We start from the raw sequence: 16,546 nt of genomic DNA, 5'->3' as shown, positions 1-16,546 counted from the left end.
TTAGAATTAACAAACTTTTTTTTAAAAAAAAAACACTTAAAATGACTGATATTTTATATTCTCTTTATAGTCGAGGTATTTTTAATCCTAACGGCGCTCAAAGGCGTGCATATTTCTATAAATTCAAAAATTATGGTGTAATGTTTTACTTTAATATTAATATAGACAATTATTGCGTATGAAAAACTCTCCTCTAATTTTCTGTAGTAGCAGGAGAAATTTTTAAATTTTCTTCCTTCAAAGAAAAGGGCATTTTCATACACATATTTAATATTTTTGCTTTTTTTATTGGATTTGAAAAAATGTAATACATAAATGGAATTGCGAGTCCTCTGGATGGCTATATCCTAGCGTAATATATTTTCAATGGTATACAAATAAAAAAAACTCGTTTGTATCTTTAATCTGATCACGCGTTTCGATAACTAAAAACGTCTTCAGAGGCCTTCACGTTAGATAATATAAGTGTTATTGTTGGTGTAGTGGTAACGGTTTCTTCAGTATGAATATCCTGTTGCGAAAATTCCAAATTTGTTGTATTTTCAGTTTAATTTACAAGAAATAGAAAATCATGATGATAACTATAATTAATTTCATGATGGAAAAGCTGCTTTCCCAATGATATATGCGTTCCAGTATTGAACTCACTCAAACTCCACTTTTTTGCTGGGTAAGAAGGATCTGATTGTTTCCTTCCTCAACTTTGAGGATATTTAAAGTGAAATTTGAAACTTCCCTATAATGTAGCCCTTTATGTAGCCAATTAAGTTAGCAATAGTGTTAAAGTTGACTTTATCACTATAGAAAATAGTCTCCTTGCACTGAAAAAAGAGTAGTTGGTAACGGTTTGCAGAACTCAAAAAAATGTCTGATTCAGCATACATACACACATTTTTATAATATTTTTTGTCTTCCTTTGACTTTTTTCAACTACTTCTTGTATCCAAATCAATCCCGTATTCAATTTTATTTTGAATGATCGAAGATGTTTTTATGTATTATTCTAGTTATTATTATATAGATATGTGAATAACTACATTTTCTATGTATTTATTTGAAGATAGATACACAAATAAAGATCTGATTATTTCATAATTAATTCTCTAGTCAACTTTTTATCGTTCGGTTTTTTATGATGTATTGTGAAATAAGAACGAATGCAATTTTAATTAGCGGTGTTGGTGTTTTGATCATCGTTACCTTCGCTAATCCATTTATCCTATCCGGTGTACCGCCATTGAGATATTTCTTTTTAGTTGTGAACGAACGCGGGCACACAAGATTATTAATGGCTGTCGATGTCGATGTTAGAATGTTCTTTCTCTTGGCTATATCGATTTCGGAGGAGAGTTTTCTGTTCAGCCTGCCAGAGACAGAAGAAGAAAAATGGCGGCAGGCATTGACCCTCGCGGGCCGATCCATCACGCGGGCGGCACAATCGGGCTCCGGGTGACAGCCCCACGCTCCTCTTGGGGGAGCCCTGAGATGTGAATTCTCTTTTTCATTCTCTCGTTATACCAAAGAAACAAAACTTGTTTCACAGAGTGTCCTAATCATAGAATTTAAAAAAATAATTTGTAATAAAAATCTGTTCAAACACTTTTTTATACAATCCAGCCTGTGTATTTGTATTTCCAATCGCTAGTTTTCACTATGAATCTATAATTTTAGGAAATGATGTCGAAACTAGTTCACGAATTTTCAAAACATATTGCACCCTTACAATTCCTCAAGGAAATTAGTTGTTTTGAGAAAAATTATCAACTAGACACGAGAACATTATATTTTTATACAGCAGAAAGTCAAGCCAGAAAATGTGTGATTGACTGTCCACTGAATGACTGATATTTAGAATTTATTTCAAAAGAATTAGAACTTCAATTGGAATATTTGTTTCTACAACTTGTATGTACCGTCAAAAATTCAATAACAACTGGGTTAGATGTATTATGGTTCGAAAACCAAATACCCCAAATAAGAATTTTCAGCGATAACAATAATCAACTTCCAAATAATTGAGTCTTAGTTTTAAAACATAGAAAATAATGTTCTTCCAATTTGAGCCCACAGTTGCATGCAGGGGAACGAAAAAACAGATAATCTAGCGCAAAAATAGTCTGCGTTCTTTTCCACGGGAACAGTGGTAAACGCTTTAAAACAGAACAGAAGAAAAAAGAAAACTTTAGCCGAGTACTGGCTTTATAGTTGTATATGTTATAACAATTATTTTCTATTTTACTTTGTAGGTATATTGCAGGTACATTTTATTTGTTAATTAAGCCGATAATACTACATCTAATATCAAATTACTTCAGCTCATACCACCCATGGGATCTATTTGGACGCGCGGTTTGTTTCTTATCACCATTTTTTTAATGAAACGTGATTTCGATTAAAGCCTAACGCTGTCATGCATTTTTATGAAGATATGGACCGATCCCTTGGTCGGTAATATCGCTCCGACACACTCTATATATATGAGTTGTAAGTGCAAAGTCTTGTACAACGTATGATCTGTTATCTTTCTATTTCTTTTATTTCGCCAGATCGTGCTGTTGTTTCTTTGTATTTGTACAGATGCATAGGCGGAGTATCTCACAAGGTTTCGGCACGATTTTTTGATGTTAAATAACATAAAATACTTAATAATTGTTTTAATAATTGTCATCATTATTTGGATTCAAGTGATTTAAAACTATTAATACTTATCTTTAACTATATTAATATCATCTAAATGAGTCAATAAACACTTTTTTGAAGTTAATAATTATATAATTTTTAAATTAAAATGTTTTATTTTTAGTGTTTTCACCGCACGCGGGACCCAGTGGTGCGTACAGTCCAGATGGTACCATGGGCTACATGATGGACGGACAGCAAATGATACATCGGCCGCCTGGTGATCCAGCTTTCCATAATCAATATGCCCATTATCCTGAATACTACGGACATCATCTGTGAGGTAAGGACTTACAAATTTAATGCCAATATGTTGATCAAATTCGTAAAATACCTTACAATAATAAAGAAAACAATCCTTGTTAATATCTTTAGTTAATTAAATCTGCAATTCTATGATCTATTTAATGAATGTTCAAATTAGCTGTAGATAGATATCATTTAACAAAAAATCTTTTGAATCAGCCGAAAAATTGCAATTAGACGAAAAAAATGTGTTAAGAATGTAAGCAAAAATAAAATAGATATATTATTACATATTTCGTTCGATTTTGAAAATACCTAATAGATTAAAAGTCCTAATATTTGAGTCTATACATCCTATAGAAGTTTATCTAATGAAGAAAAATGACACGGTTATTATGATCCAAAGCAATTGATTTTGATACCTACTAGAATAACGGCCAATTTCGACATTTTTTATAATCATCCTACAATAATTACATTAGTTCGTACCATTATCATTGCCAGCATCACCATGTTTTCATATAAAGGAACCTGTAGACTCAATTACATCTAGCTAAAGAAGGCTAAACCAGAAAATACTATTCCAAGCATCCAAAGTTGTGAAAATAGCTGGACCACGATCAATAGTGAAGACACCAAGTACAAAAAAAGAACAGAGAAAGATACCATTAATTAGAAGGCCTAAATTATCCGTGAAAATTCAACTCCACTCAACGATTCCAGCGTCGATGTTGATCCGTTTAGAACCACAGTTTCAAGTTTTTGTCCATCTCGACGCCACAATGATGACTGTCTTTAGGGTGGGACTACTCACGAAACACAATCCAAAGCTAAAACTAAAACAGAAAGTTACATTGCTAGGCAGATTTGGAGGAATTCACACAATGTTGTCAATTTTAGTATTGAATGAATTCCTGCAGCTTAATATCCACAACTGATTCCACGAATAGAAATCATCATAATATCAAAAGCAGTATGGCAGATGATATCCTTTCGAAGATTGGAAATCAGATCTAGGACTTACGCACACGGTGTCGTCTTAAGGTACTTCCTAATGTACTTAAACGCAGACAGTAAACGTCTGAACACTTTTAATGGCACCATAAAATTATTTTTGCAGTCACAGACGTTTAGACCGTAAGTAAGTACCTTCTGTTTCGCAGGAAACGTATCAGTACAGACAGTAAAAGTTGAACCCAAACGCAGATGATGCAATTTCTGCGTACATGCCATGGATTGCAGTCATTCAAAATTTGAATGTTGTAGACATTACTTCTTGCGCTGACTTATTATTGAAAAATAAGCGATTTTATTGAATATATTTATTTGCAAACGAGACAAAACGAATGGCCGTTCTAATGAAACTTTGAAAGCATTGTTCAATATACAAGATAAGAATAAATTTCAAACTGGTATCGGATGTAGAATTCTATTTCTAAACTCGACACAAGCCATCTTTCAACGCGCTTCAATATATATTCCATTGTACGCCGTGTGAAGGGGCCCTAATACACATAATAGTAGTGATCAGAACTTGTAGTGTGTTAATATGAGTTTGATTATTTTTGGGTATTTACGTTGGTCTGTTATTGAAAATTGTTTATATTAATAATTCACAATATACGTTCATAACTTTCGATTATATTAACGAGTGTTTTTGTGTCTCTCAAATTGCTTTTATTTTACTATAGTTAGCTAAAAAATCTTTGTTATATGAAAAGTAGCATAAAGGTATATTTTTCTAAGAATGATAAGTTTCCTTGCGCATGTTTCTTCACTTAATAAATAATATATATTTATCTGTTTCCAGTTTTTATCTGTTTTAAGTATGATTTTGACCGACAACTTCATAGTACTAATTTGTTTTTTTTGGTAATTAGAATTGAGGCTCCAGGCAAAAATCGTTTCAAGAAATTTTTCACGCATTTGGTGTTGTTTCTGAGGGTAAAAATAGTGAATTTAAGGCGAGGAAGACATATTATTTTCATTATTTTAGACATTACATGGTACAATATATGATAAATCAATGAAACCTAACCTTACCTAACCTAACCAAGAAGGTAATTATTTAGAATTGGTTAGGTTAGGTAAGGTTAGGTTTCATTGATTTATCATATATTGTACCATGTAATGTCTAAAATAATATGTCTCCCTCGCCTCAAATTTACTATTTGTACCCTCAGAAGCAACCCCAAATGCGTGAAAAATTTATTGAAACGATTTTTACCTGGAGCCCCCATTTTGTTTTAACAAGAATAATTGTTAATATTAGTACGTAAAATTGTGGCTTTACCTAATATAAGATTCATTTATTGCTCTAATTGTAAACTATCAATATCAAATGTAACAATTTATGTATGTTAGTACCGAAACTAGTTATTTTTGTGATGTTACTTTTTAAATTAAAGTTTAAACCTTTAGATCAGAAGAAATTTTTGTTGTTTTTTTTTTATTCAATAGAATTTGATGTATGACTAGAGTATACAATACTAAAATATAAACACATAAAACATTTTTGGACCATTTCAATTAACAACTTGATTACGGAAAATAGTTACGGTTTCCAGATAATTCAGACGACCAAATATACAAGACTTGAATACCTTGCAATTTTTGTATTACATATATGACGCTATATATTTTTATATACAAGAAAACTACAAATCTTTCAAGTAGAATTTTTTTATTCAAGTACAAAATAATCATCAAAAACATTAATGCTTTTTTGTAGCAGAAACTTCCACAACTTCAAAGCTTATCGGTCATGTTTTGGAATGCTTTCAAAAAATTGATGATTCTTCGATCTCATCCTCCGTCGTGAAACGTCGGCCACGAATATTTCAAATTAAATAATAACCAAAAATCACGCATGTCGTAATCAAGTGAATAGGGTGGATATTCAATAGCTGGCGCTATATTAGAGAACTACATTAGCTGTTTGAAGTACTGTCAGTTAATATTCCGATGGAAAATCTTATATAACACTATTTACTCTGTGATAGCAGTGACTCAACTGAATACAGAGCTCACTACTTAAGAATGGTGGTAGTTAAACATGCAGCACTGTCACCTTTAACCCATTTAGATTCATAGCATCTCAAAATGTACCTCATAATTCCAGTCAGTTTAGTCTTGACATTTCTGGATATTTAGTTGAACCAGAAGAGGTTCAAAAAATACCTTTGCGTGGTGATGACAAAGTAATCGTTCGCTAAGCTGTTAATCAATTTTGTATCCAGTTTCTTTATTACAAGAGCTCCTCTTAACGAGACATTAGACACAATAATATATTTATTTAACTATTTAAATACTCATCTTTTTACTAGAGACTATTGATTTTTCGACAGTTACATCCATGTAAGTTTCAGTATTGTTCTTCTTATCAGAAATATCGGCTTTCGTGGTCGTCCATTTTGATAAAAATCTCGTTTCTCATAGTCGGAAGATCGTCCTTGACGGCAGAAATCGGCGAGATAAAGGTGGAAGCCTCGTTTTTGAATAGAAATGTGTCTGGATCCAAAGCGTCATTTCCAGTGCCACTTTGAGTTTTTTATTAATTCACTCTTCTTGCCAAATGTCTTCAACTCACGATTTTCCAACTCCTCTTTTAGTTCCGTCACTTTCTGTCATCTCTACTTAGTCTCTTATCCGTTTTTACGAAATTATTTATTTATATCATCCACTTCTGACACCTTATTTATGTCTTATGAGTGACACGGTGACACTTACACGCTAAACTATTCACTAATATTCATCTACAGACTCAACGTCTTTATTTGAATACAACTGAATAATTTACTTGGTACTGTCTCAATGTAATCACTACGAAAACAAATTGTTAAATAACTTGATTTTGCTCTATATACCTTCGAATTAAAAATAGTCACAAAAAGGGTAAACAGGTCTTACAAAGAATGGCTCTTCCGCCAAACTTTAGCTTCTATAACATATTGGAACAGCCATACAGATATAAATAATAGTTTAATTTAATGAAAGGTCTAATATCTAATTAGATCTTTTTGTTGCAGGTTCTCTCCTAGTGTAACAACGACAATGGACATAGAAATATGCAACTTTTAAATGTGATTATTCTTTGTACAAAGTGTAAATGTAGTGCCCCAGTGTTTGTTAAAAATTAATAAAAAGAAGAATAAATAAATGGGAAGAACTTGTACAAAAAGTATTAGACTAAAAATTCGTGCTGACTGCTGTACATAGATAGTGGTGAACGTGTGGGTCGCCCCGGAAGTGGTTACTCACCCTGTATACATATATATAAATATACACTGCACCGTCAGTTATAAAGTAAAACAATGGACAACCGCAAAACGTGTAAAGTCATGTGGTCTCGTAGCTTTTAGGTTCCTCAGTGTGTTACCTAAAAAAAATATACCCTCGTCCTGACCCCCCGATCAGCCAACTTTCCCATACCCCCTTCCTCTAACGTCCTATCATATCCTTCATCCGAAGAAAATGGTTCATATTGCTCCGCAAACAGGTTCTACATGTATTTGATCCGTTTCACTGGTTACGAAGCTCTAAAAAAAATTCAGTCCGAATTGTATGGGGTAAACAATTTTCTTATTAACGGGCGTAAGTTCATTCCACTTTCGATTAGAAAAAAATTGTGATTTGTGACATATTTTTTGTTGGCTTTCAATTAAACAACTTTTTATTGCTTCCCCGTAAATCTCTCTACAAATGCTACTGTTATTCGTTCTCAAATATTAATAAGCAAAATAAAATTAAAACAATAATTCAGTTTTAAACAAAACACTTTTAAAAATGCGTCAACATCAAATGAACAGTCGTAGAAAAAATATAGTATATATATAACTATTAATTTCCAACAGTTGCGGACATTGCCATAATAATTATTAAGTTTTTATTTCATTTATTTTGAATAGGGAAATGAAAATATGATTGTTTCAATGAAAATAGCCTAAAAAATTGTCAAAAACGCTTTTTTTGATCCAACATAATCAAAAGTGTTTTAAATGAAGCCTGTATTAATTTAAGAAAATTGTAAATTAACATCTTGAATTCAATAAGAAAATTTTATTAGGACTTGTCTATTTAGAGCGTTCAGATGTGCATGATTGGTAGTGTTGCTATACGAATTTTATACTAAAAAAATCATACTTGAAAGTATAAAAAATTTGTACATTGATATTTAATAAATGTTATAAAATGTTTAGGTACTGCTTCATTCTTTCCAAAAAAAAGTACTACTACTGATCATTTATTTCCAACCTGTAGCGGATCAACAAAAAATGATTGTATACAAAAAGTACTATTCGTACAAAATTTTAATAAGGTTGTGCTGTTGTAAAATAGTTGTTATATCTGTTGTGATCATTTTTTTGCTAAATGAGAAATCAATTTTTGAAACAATCGTATCAAAATACACAATTACACAATCTAGTCACTAGGAATAATATGATATTTATGTCTTTTTCTTGGAATCTATCTCTATAAATCTAAAGTAAAACTCTGAGACGAAACCTTTATATTTACATTAAATTTTGTATTGTCTTCTGGTTTTTTATAAACTATTACATTCTTTTAAATGAGATTTTATGAGGGGTTGATGAAAAACTTCCGAAGTTGATGATCAATTTTATTATTGAATGCTGATGAGACCCAAAAAACTGGAAAATTACGAATTATGAATTGTTTTTAGCTCTTAGTACAGCCGTTAGGAATTTTTCCTTGGAAAGTTTTCAACTTTGCCACCTCGTATATTTGATGCTCGCGCCGCCACCGCGTTATACAGGGATATCATACTTATACAAATAATTGTAAAGAGAATTTTCTACAATTTACGTCATTACCTTTTTTTTTTTTCTAAAATAAATAGTTCAACACACATTTCTGCAGAAGTACTAATTTCCACACCACCATGAAGTAGAGAAAGCGGCGTGTTTTTTATCGTGGTATCCCCAGTAAGTCTAATCCACATCTAACTCACTGGTTCCAAATCGCTTCATTATTGTTGACGGACCAGGTGTTTCTTCTGCATCATTGGCGATGGGATCATCAGTTTCATCGCGGTCCTCTTCATTCTCGATGTCGTCGTTTATTTGTTCGAGAATACTGTTCGTTTCTTCTTCTTTACTAATATCTTGTGATGGAAATTGCGAATTATAACAAGAACAGTTCGTGCACACAACGGAGCACTGCCTTTTTGCGTCCGGAAGCTTTTTGACCACCTTTCTTACATTTGCAAGCTTTCCGAAGCAGGGGCTTGAATCTAGAATCATCAATGAGCCCGTTCTTGTCCTTTTTCCATCCCAATTGTTCTACATTTTGTTCGTTCCCATACCACTACTGAACCTGGTGCTAAGTTCGAAACGAATGTTGTCGTGCTGTTGCTTTTCTTATTAAATATTAAATTTACTTCTAGAAGCTGATGAATAACCTATAATTATTTAAAAATGTACTTTTAAGACTTTCCACATCACTGTAACTGTATAATTCGATGAAGAAACTCTCTCCAGCTTTAGCATCGACTTCTGTATCATCATTTGGATTTTTAAATACATCGATGACCTAGTTATGACATAAATTGTTGGAAATTTTCTCTGCATTCATTTTGTACGGATAAGTTTTTCCTGTAAAATGCATCGGGTAGGAGTTATTGTCAAAAAATTGCATTTACGCGCCATTTTTTCAATATGTTGGCGCGAGCGGAAAAGATACGAGACGACAAAGTTAAAATTCGGAAAGAGCACGTCAAAATCTAGACAATTGCCAATTTTCAAAACTCCAACTTTTTGAGTAACCTCTAATTTTTCAACCAAAATGACTGTACATACTATCTATTTTATGATAACAAAAAATTTACGATCATTAAATAGTAACATTACAATTCTTAATACAAACATTTACTTTGCATTAGTTTAAACTGCCGATACAAACTTGTTTATGTTCAAATATATCCAAATTTCAAGGAACCAAGCACTACCTCTGAGATAGTAGGTTAATATTCATATCTATATGAATCAAAAAGTTTTGTAGTAGAAAATCGGCTTTATTAAATCATGAAGAGCTCCAAATAGCTCAAAAATTAGAAAGAAAGTATGTATAACAACGTACAATTTTCCAACATTAGATGCAACATCCCAATTATTTTTAACAAATTGATTACTTATTCTGTAAAATATAAAGCGATGCTTACTCGAATTTTGATTCTTGACAAATATATCAACAATGGCTTGTTCTTAAGGTATTTTTCAGGTTATTCTATTGACTAGATTTCGAAGTGCTAAGTTAGTACTCACATTTTAAATTTCAATTTAACGATTGTTTCAAAAAAAGACTTTTTCCTCCCTTTATAGCCCCGATTAATATATTATACGATATACGTAATTTTACCTAGATTCAAAACTAACCTTATCTAGGACTTATCAAATACACAAGTATACAGAATGTCGCAATGTTAACTCAGGTGGTATTTGGCTGATAAATTTATGCAGAAAGTTCTTGAATACTTTTTTTAGATGAATATCAAAATTTTTAAATTTCAATTAGATTATGCATTTTCAATGACTTTCTGTATAATAATAGTACTTACCTTTTTTTCTTGAATTTGTTTGGGTTCACATTCAAAGTGACTAGATATTTTAAAATAACGAAAACAGTACAGGGTGTTTTACTATCATGTAATTCATTTGAAGGGAATATAAGTAGTCATGTAGCCAATTTTTACCAATATAACTCATTTATATTACTTACTGACTGCAGTGTGTTAAATCACTTGTATTATTTTTAAATTTATTATAAATGAAAATTTGTTGTAGGTAATTTTTATTTTAAATATGCGGAATTATAAATTGGATTTAAGTAAATAACATACTTAATACCCAAATGACACAAAATTATTTAAAATAATATAAAACTTAGTTAAAACACATTTTTGATCAACCAAACGAAAAACAAATCGAGAAATTCTCTAAATTTAATTTCATATTTCATCTGTCATCTTTTTACTACGAATTTGTGATCAAATGATCCTCTACTTGCCACAAATCAACCAATTATTAGGGAATAGTGAGTAAATCAGATCCGATACCTTGGTTAATCCAAAACTAGAACTTTTATTTTTAGAAGGTCCTTGTAATATGATCGATATTTTCTTATACTTGGAGTAAACTAAATCTCTAATTGTATTAATTTTTTTAATAGTTTTTATATAAATGCAAACAAACATCGAAAGTACACAAGTACACATTAAATTTCCTCGTCTTCAATTTTTTAATCTGGTTAGTTTTTTGAATGCCTAGTAGTAATTTTAGGGCGTAATTGATTTCTCTCCTCTATGTTTTATCTTATACTAGTTATTTTATTCACCTGATTTAAGGTGAAGTGATTTTTAAAAATTCATTTAGAGTTTTAGTGTAATAAAAAAAATGATATATAGACCTGCAAATTGAGAGTTTCTAGTATGAATCTTTGTTTTAAAAGAACTCCTTCACTCATAATATTGCTTTTGAGATTAATTATTCGAGATTCTTATTTTATACTTAAATTTATTTTCTTCGAGCGTCAAAACCTATTAGAGCTTCCTTTTACGTAATCCATATCATTCTAGAGAGGACGTAGTAAAAGCTGTCAAAACTAAATATAAATAAAGAAAATGAAATAGTTAAAAAATAGATATAAATCATTTTTTTTTCTCTTCCGGATCTGCTATCTCCATTAACTTGGTCTATCCACTTTATTCTCTGTTTACCTCTTCTTCTGATGATACTGCTTGCAAATTTGTCCGAATTCAATTATTTTGGCGATATATGGTACGTACTAACATCGTTATTTTTTATTTATTTTGTTTATTATTGCATTTTTTATACATACTTTCGCTATTCTTTTTAAGTACTTCATTTTATTGGTCTTCCTCCTTCTTTCTTTCATTTGTATATATCACTATCGTTATCGTTATTGTATTATGCATCTTTTCATTTCAATATCTGTTCCCGTTCGTTCTTGTTTAGTGTCTAGTAGAGTTTCGTTTATTTATTTTTCTTATTTGTTATTTATCATCCGAACCTTCCTAGATCTTTATAAGCAATTACTCTTTCCAGTGGTTCGCCTTGCATTTGATTCCATTTATATATTCATCTTTTAATTCATACTTAATCATCTTCACTTCTTTTCTATTAATTTATTTTTGCAGGTATCAGAATGTTTTCTTTAACTGTTTTATAATTCTGTACTCAAGTTTTGTTTCTGCTTTATCCCCTTCATGATTGAGGTAGCCTATTATCGTGTTTAACTGTTTTATAATTCTGGACTTATGCTTTGTTTCATGCTTCTTCATTCCTGTATTTTAGCCCTTACTGTCTTTTTTCTGATTGCTCCTTTTAGTCCAATTCGTTTCCATATTTCTGCTCTTTTTATAGTGTCGAAGGCTACTATCTCTTAACGTCTTTTCCAGTATTTAACTCTATAGTTTGTGCTAAACATATCAATGGTCTCTGTTTTAAATATTGATATTATCCAGCAATCTTTCCAGTTTCTCGATAGTTTTTTTTTTCTTTTCAAATAACCTAATATATATAATTTAAAATTTATCGATTATTATTGCATAGGATATTCCTTTAATTGAATTTAAAAGAATATTTTATATCCAATAATTAACAAAACTGCTTCCATTAAATATCATTGTTTTTCAATAATATATTTTATGAAATTAATAAAAAAATCAGCAGCTATGTCCCTAGGTCTTGTTAATTTGGATAATTGAGGATTATAAAAAAAATCTACTCACAAATGCCCTGATAAATGGTTTAATATTCCTCAAACTAGAAACCCCCTTGTACATTTAACTTTATGTTGTTGTTTATTGTTGTTTCTAAGGATATCTAGTTTGAGATTTCTCTTTTAATTTATAAAACAAAATTAACGAACTCTACGTCTTTTCGCTAAATACAAACGTATACGAACTTAGTGATGTTATGTAGGCTAATCTTATTATTATAATTATTATCGGATACTATATTGCGAGCAGGCGTAAAGTAACACATTTTTATCGGGGTTTTGAAGTTTGTTTCTGAAATATAGGGTGTTGTGGTGCAATAGAACCTGTAAACATTTGTTGTAAAAACATTTTTCACTTAAATAGATTAGTAAATCACCCTATTGTTGATTAAACGAGTCGGTATTTTTTTTTGTAAAACCATCGAATCGACAAAATTTATCAGCGGTGATTAAAATTTAAGAAACAAACTTGATGACTTTCTAGATTATAAAATCTAACTTAAATGTTTATCTTTCACATATTTTTCGTTACCTTTGTTAAAGGTGCAAGGTCTCGATGGGGTTTTATTATTTTACATCATTTTAAAGAGTTTTCTATAGTTTTTGAAATGATAAATATTGTATATATTGTATGAAGTATATTAAACGCCTAGTGACACATTGTATACCAACTGTTTCTTACCCCAAATACACACCAAGTTAGTAAATTTTCAAATTATCAATACATCAATAATACGAAATCAACTAGTTGTTAATATTGGAAAAACAAATCTAAATATTTCATTATTCTTCATGTACATTTTTGCTGTTGAGTGTTTTGGTGGTAATTTCGGTACTGACATTTCTATAAAAAGTCCCCGTCTTGGCCTGCCCACGATATTATTGTACATAATATACCTCCGAAAGAATGTTGGCTGTTCGTTTATGAGTGATTTCCCATCAAAAATCATCGCCTTATCCAATGTATACGAAAATAAAACATACAAAAATAATAAATTGAGAGTAAAATCAATACAGATCATTGAGAAAAAAACGTACCTCTGTGTTAATAAGTAAGAAAGAGAGAGAGAGAGATAAAGAGGAATCTTTTATTGTGTTCTGCTTTTAATGAAAGTATATTATTAATATTATAAACGATTATGGGACGAGAATACCTCTTAACTAATTTGGTAACGCAGTGTCCTCTGTATAGTGTTTTTTGAAACGTGAGCATTAAATGCTACATCTTGTGTACTTATATAAACTGTGTTTTTAATCATAACCCGTCACTTAACCTAATCCTTACGTAATCCTTTATTAATAATAGATACACCATCGGTCAAAACTTTTTGCCTACACTATATCTCGCATTATACACAAGAAATAAAAACAATACGATCGATTTTGATATTTATATTTCAAAAAAACATATATAGACAAGAATATTATAATAATAAAACTGCAAACTGTAATTATTTCATAATAAATTTTTTGATTAATCGATTCTTTAATAATTTCGACAAATAATCGCCGTCTGTTTCCATTCGTTTCTCGTGGTATTCTGCTTTCCGACTTCCCTTTCCAATTTGTCCCCCAACTCAATCGGGTTAAAGTCGGGTGGCTGTTACTTCCAGTACATTCTTTCGTTACAATTTTTTCAAATACTCTTTGCACACCTTCGAAGAATGCTTGGAATCGTTGTCATTCTCAAAGATAATTTTCCTGCTGATCATACGCTGACCAGACTACATTTTCCTTTAATATTTTTCATTGCTTTCTTTCTTCAAAATCCCTCAAATTTGTACCAGGTCTCGATTTGTTTTTCCTCCAAAACATCCCTAAACCATCACCCAGCCTCCGCCGTGTTTTATACATAGATCCAACATCCGTTCTTCTTTTGACACTCTTATCTTAGACCAAAAAACTTCAAACTTTGACCCATCACTCTATAAAACTCTCTCCCTCTCTTCATGCGTCCAATTTTTATGTTCTCTTGTCCTCTTCAACCTCTTAAGTTTATTTTGACATCTTAAAAGAAGTAGAAGATATATTCCTCGATTCATTGATTGATTGAGCTGTTATACCTGGAATAACTAACACCTGTATTTTTGGTTTTGTAAGATACATTGAATTGATTATAGGGTGGGCAAAAATTTTTGTGTATGGTATATGAATGAGAAAAGAAAATTCACTGAAATTATTCAGAATTATACAGTGTAGTAAGTTGCAAAAAGCTCGAAGCCATTCAACTTCTGGAATACTGTCAAACTGTGGATGAATTGACATAAGTCCTGGAACTAAATTAACTAGGTTATAAAGTTAATGTAGAACTGTCATGGGTGTCGCAATGACGTTGTCTGTCATTGTAAATTTTGATCACGGTCCTTTATAGAGTTCTAGAAACGAGGCTAGCGGGTTGGTTTCGTTTCACGGGCGCCAAATTACCTCATTCTGTGGCCGCCTTGTCGGCGTTGTTATAAAGAATTGGTGTCAAATCATTTATTATTCCCGTAAGTTGTAATGAATTGTTATAAATGAAAGTAGATAATACGTAACGTAATTATATAAATGTAGTTAAAGGAAAGAAATAATAATAGAAGTAAAGATGATGTCAAATTTTCATCTCTGCCTTACCCCACGCTCTTACATGTAACCGTGCTCTACCCACGTCCATCTCTAGCATCTCTAGATAGCAGTGCCGCGCCACGGCTATTTCAAACACTTATTATCCGGGCAAGAGAACCAAACCGCTATATATAATAGAAATTGGGCTTGGTTTCCAGACCGCCATATTGATGAGGATAAAATAAAGAGATTAAATGAATTAGGAGATGTGAATAGTTTTATTTAGTCGAAATAAACTCTAAATATCATTTTATAAGTCTGGTTCTGTTGAAATAAACATGTGCTAAACAAAGAAACGACATTTAAATTTTATTTTTTCTATTATTTCTTAAATAAGTCATTTTTATTAAACTGAAACCTCAATATTCTATTTTCATCATAATTGACAATGACAGAAAATGTCATTGTGACATCCATGACAGTCCTACCATAAACATCATAACCAAAAATTAGGTAAAAAAACCGTATTGACAATTTCTTTAAAATTTTGACAAATGACAACAAGAATTTAGCAAAAACTAACAATATTAGAACTATAGTGCAAATATAAATCGAAGGCTCACTCTCCTGAATATTGATCACTATCATTCTAGTTATTCAATCTGCCACTCTAGTGTTTCATAGAAATGGGCCGTAATAATCCATTTTCTTTTCGAATAGATTGAAATACATTAATTTACACTAATTTAATCAATCAAAAATTATATATATAAAAATTGTATACCTACGTCATCGGATACTTTATTTTATCATGAGGCATAAACGAAATCACAGAAAAAAATGTGGATTTAGCTTTTTCGGGCTAGCGGCTCTCAAACTGTTTTGGTGACTGGACCGTTACCTAATAGAGTTAATTATAAATATATAAAGAGTGCGAGCTAGTTCAAATGGGACCGGACTGCTGTTAAAAAGAGAATTTGAGCGCCATGGCGAGAACAGCAAAGAAGGAGAATAACAAGTTTTGATTTCAAAAACGAGTAGAGAGAAAGAGAGTGGTAAATCAATGCTCTTTCTTTTGCTTCCTATAGTACAATCCCACTTACATATCGCGTTCTTTACGTTTATTATGGTCGGGAACCTTTTAAAAAACTTTTAACCGAACCCTAAACTAGAAGCAGTCGCAGTTATATAACTTTTGTTTGTTAATAGTTTTTAGCGAATTGTGAAATAAAATTCATTTGAGAAAATACATAAAATTACTTTTTATTCTTCATTAATCAAGTTAGGTCTGCCTTAATAAAAGCAAGTTGAATTCTCA

General features: G+C 31.1%; 1 protein-coding gene across 6 annotated transcripts in view; it reads left to right on the top strand.

Moving 5' to 3' along the window:
- Positions 1-13,927, top strand: part of LOC130446301 (homeobox protein homothorax) — a 356,948-nt gene extending 343,021 nt beyond the window's left edge. For all 6 annotated transcript variants that reach the window (XM_056782464.1, XM_056782466.1, XM_056782463.1 and 3 more), the window contains 2 exons: positions 2,804-2,962; positions 6,954-13,927. In XM_056782464.1, coding sequence (XP_056638442.1) covers positions 2,804-2,961 — 158 coding nt within the window. In that variant the 3' untranslated portion in view covers position 2,962; positions 6,954-13,927. The remainder of the gene's footprint in view (positions 1-2,803; positions 2,963-6,953) is intronic.
- The last annotated feature ends 2,619 nt before the right edge of the window (positions 13,928-16,546 follow it).

Source organism: Diorhabda sublineata, chromosome 7 (assembly GCF_026230105.1).
Source record: "Diorhabda sublineata isolate icDioSubl1.1 chromosome 7, icDioSubl1.1, whole genome shotgun sequence".
NCBI lineage: Eukaryota > Metazoa > Arthropoda > Insecta > Coleoptera > Chrysomelidae > Diorhabda > Diorhabda sublineata.
This window is presented reverse-complemented; position numbering and strand designations above follow the sequence as displayed.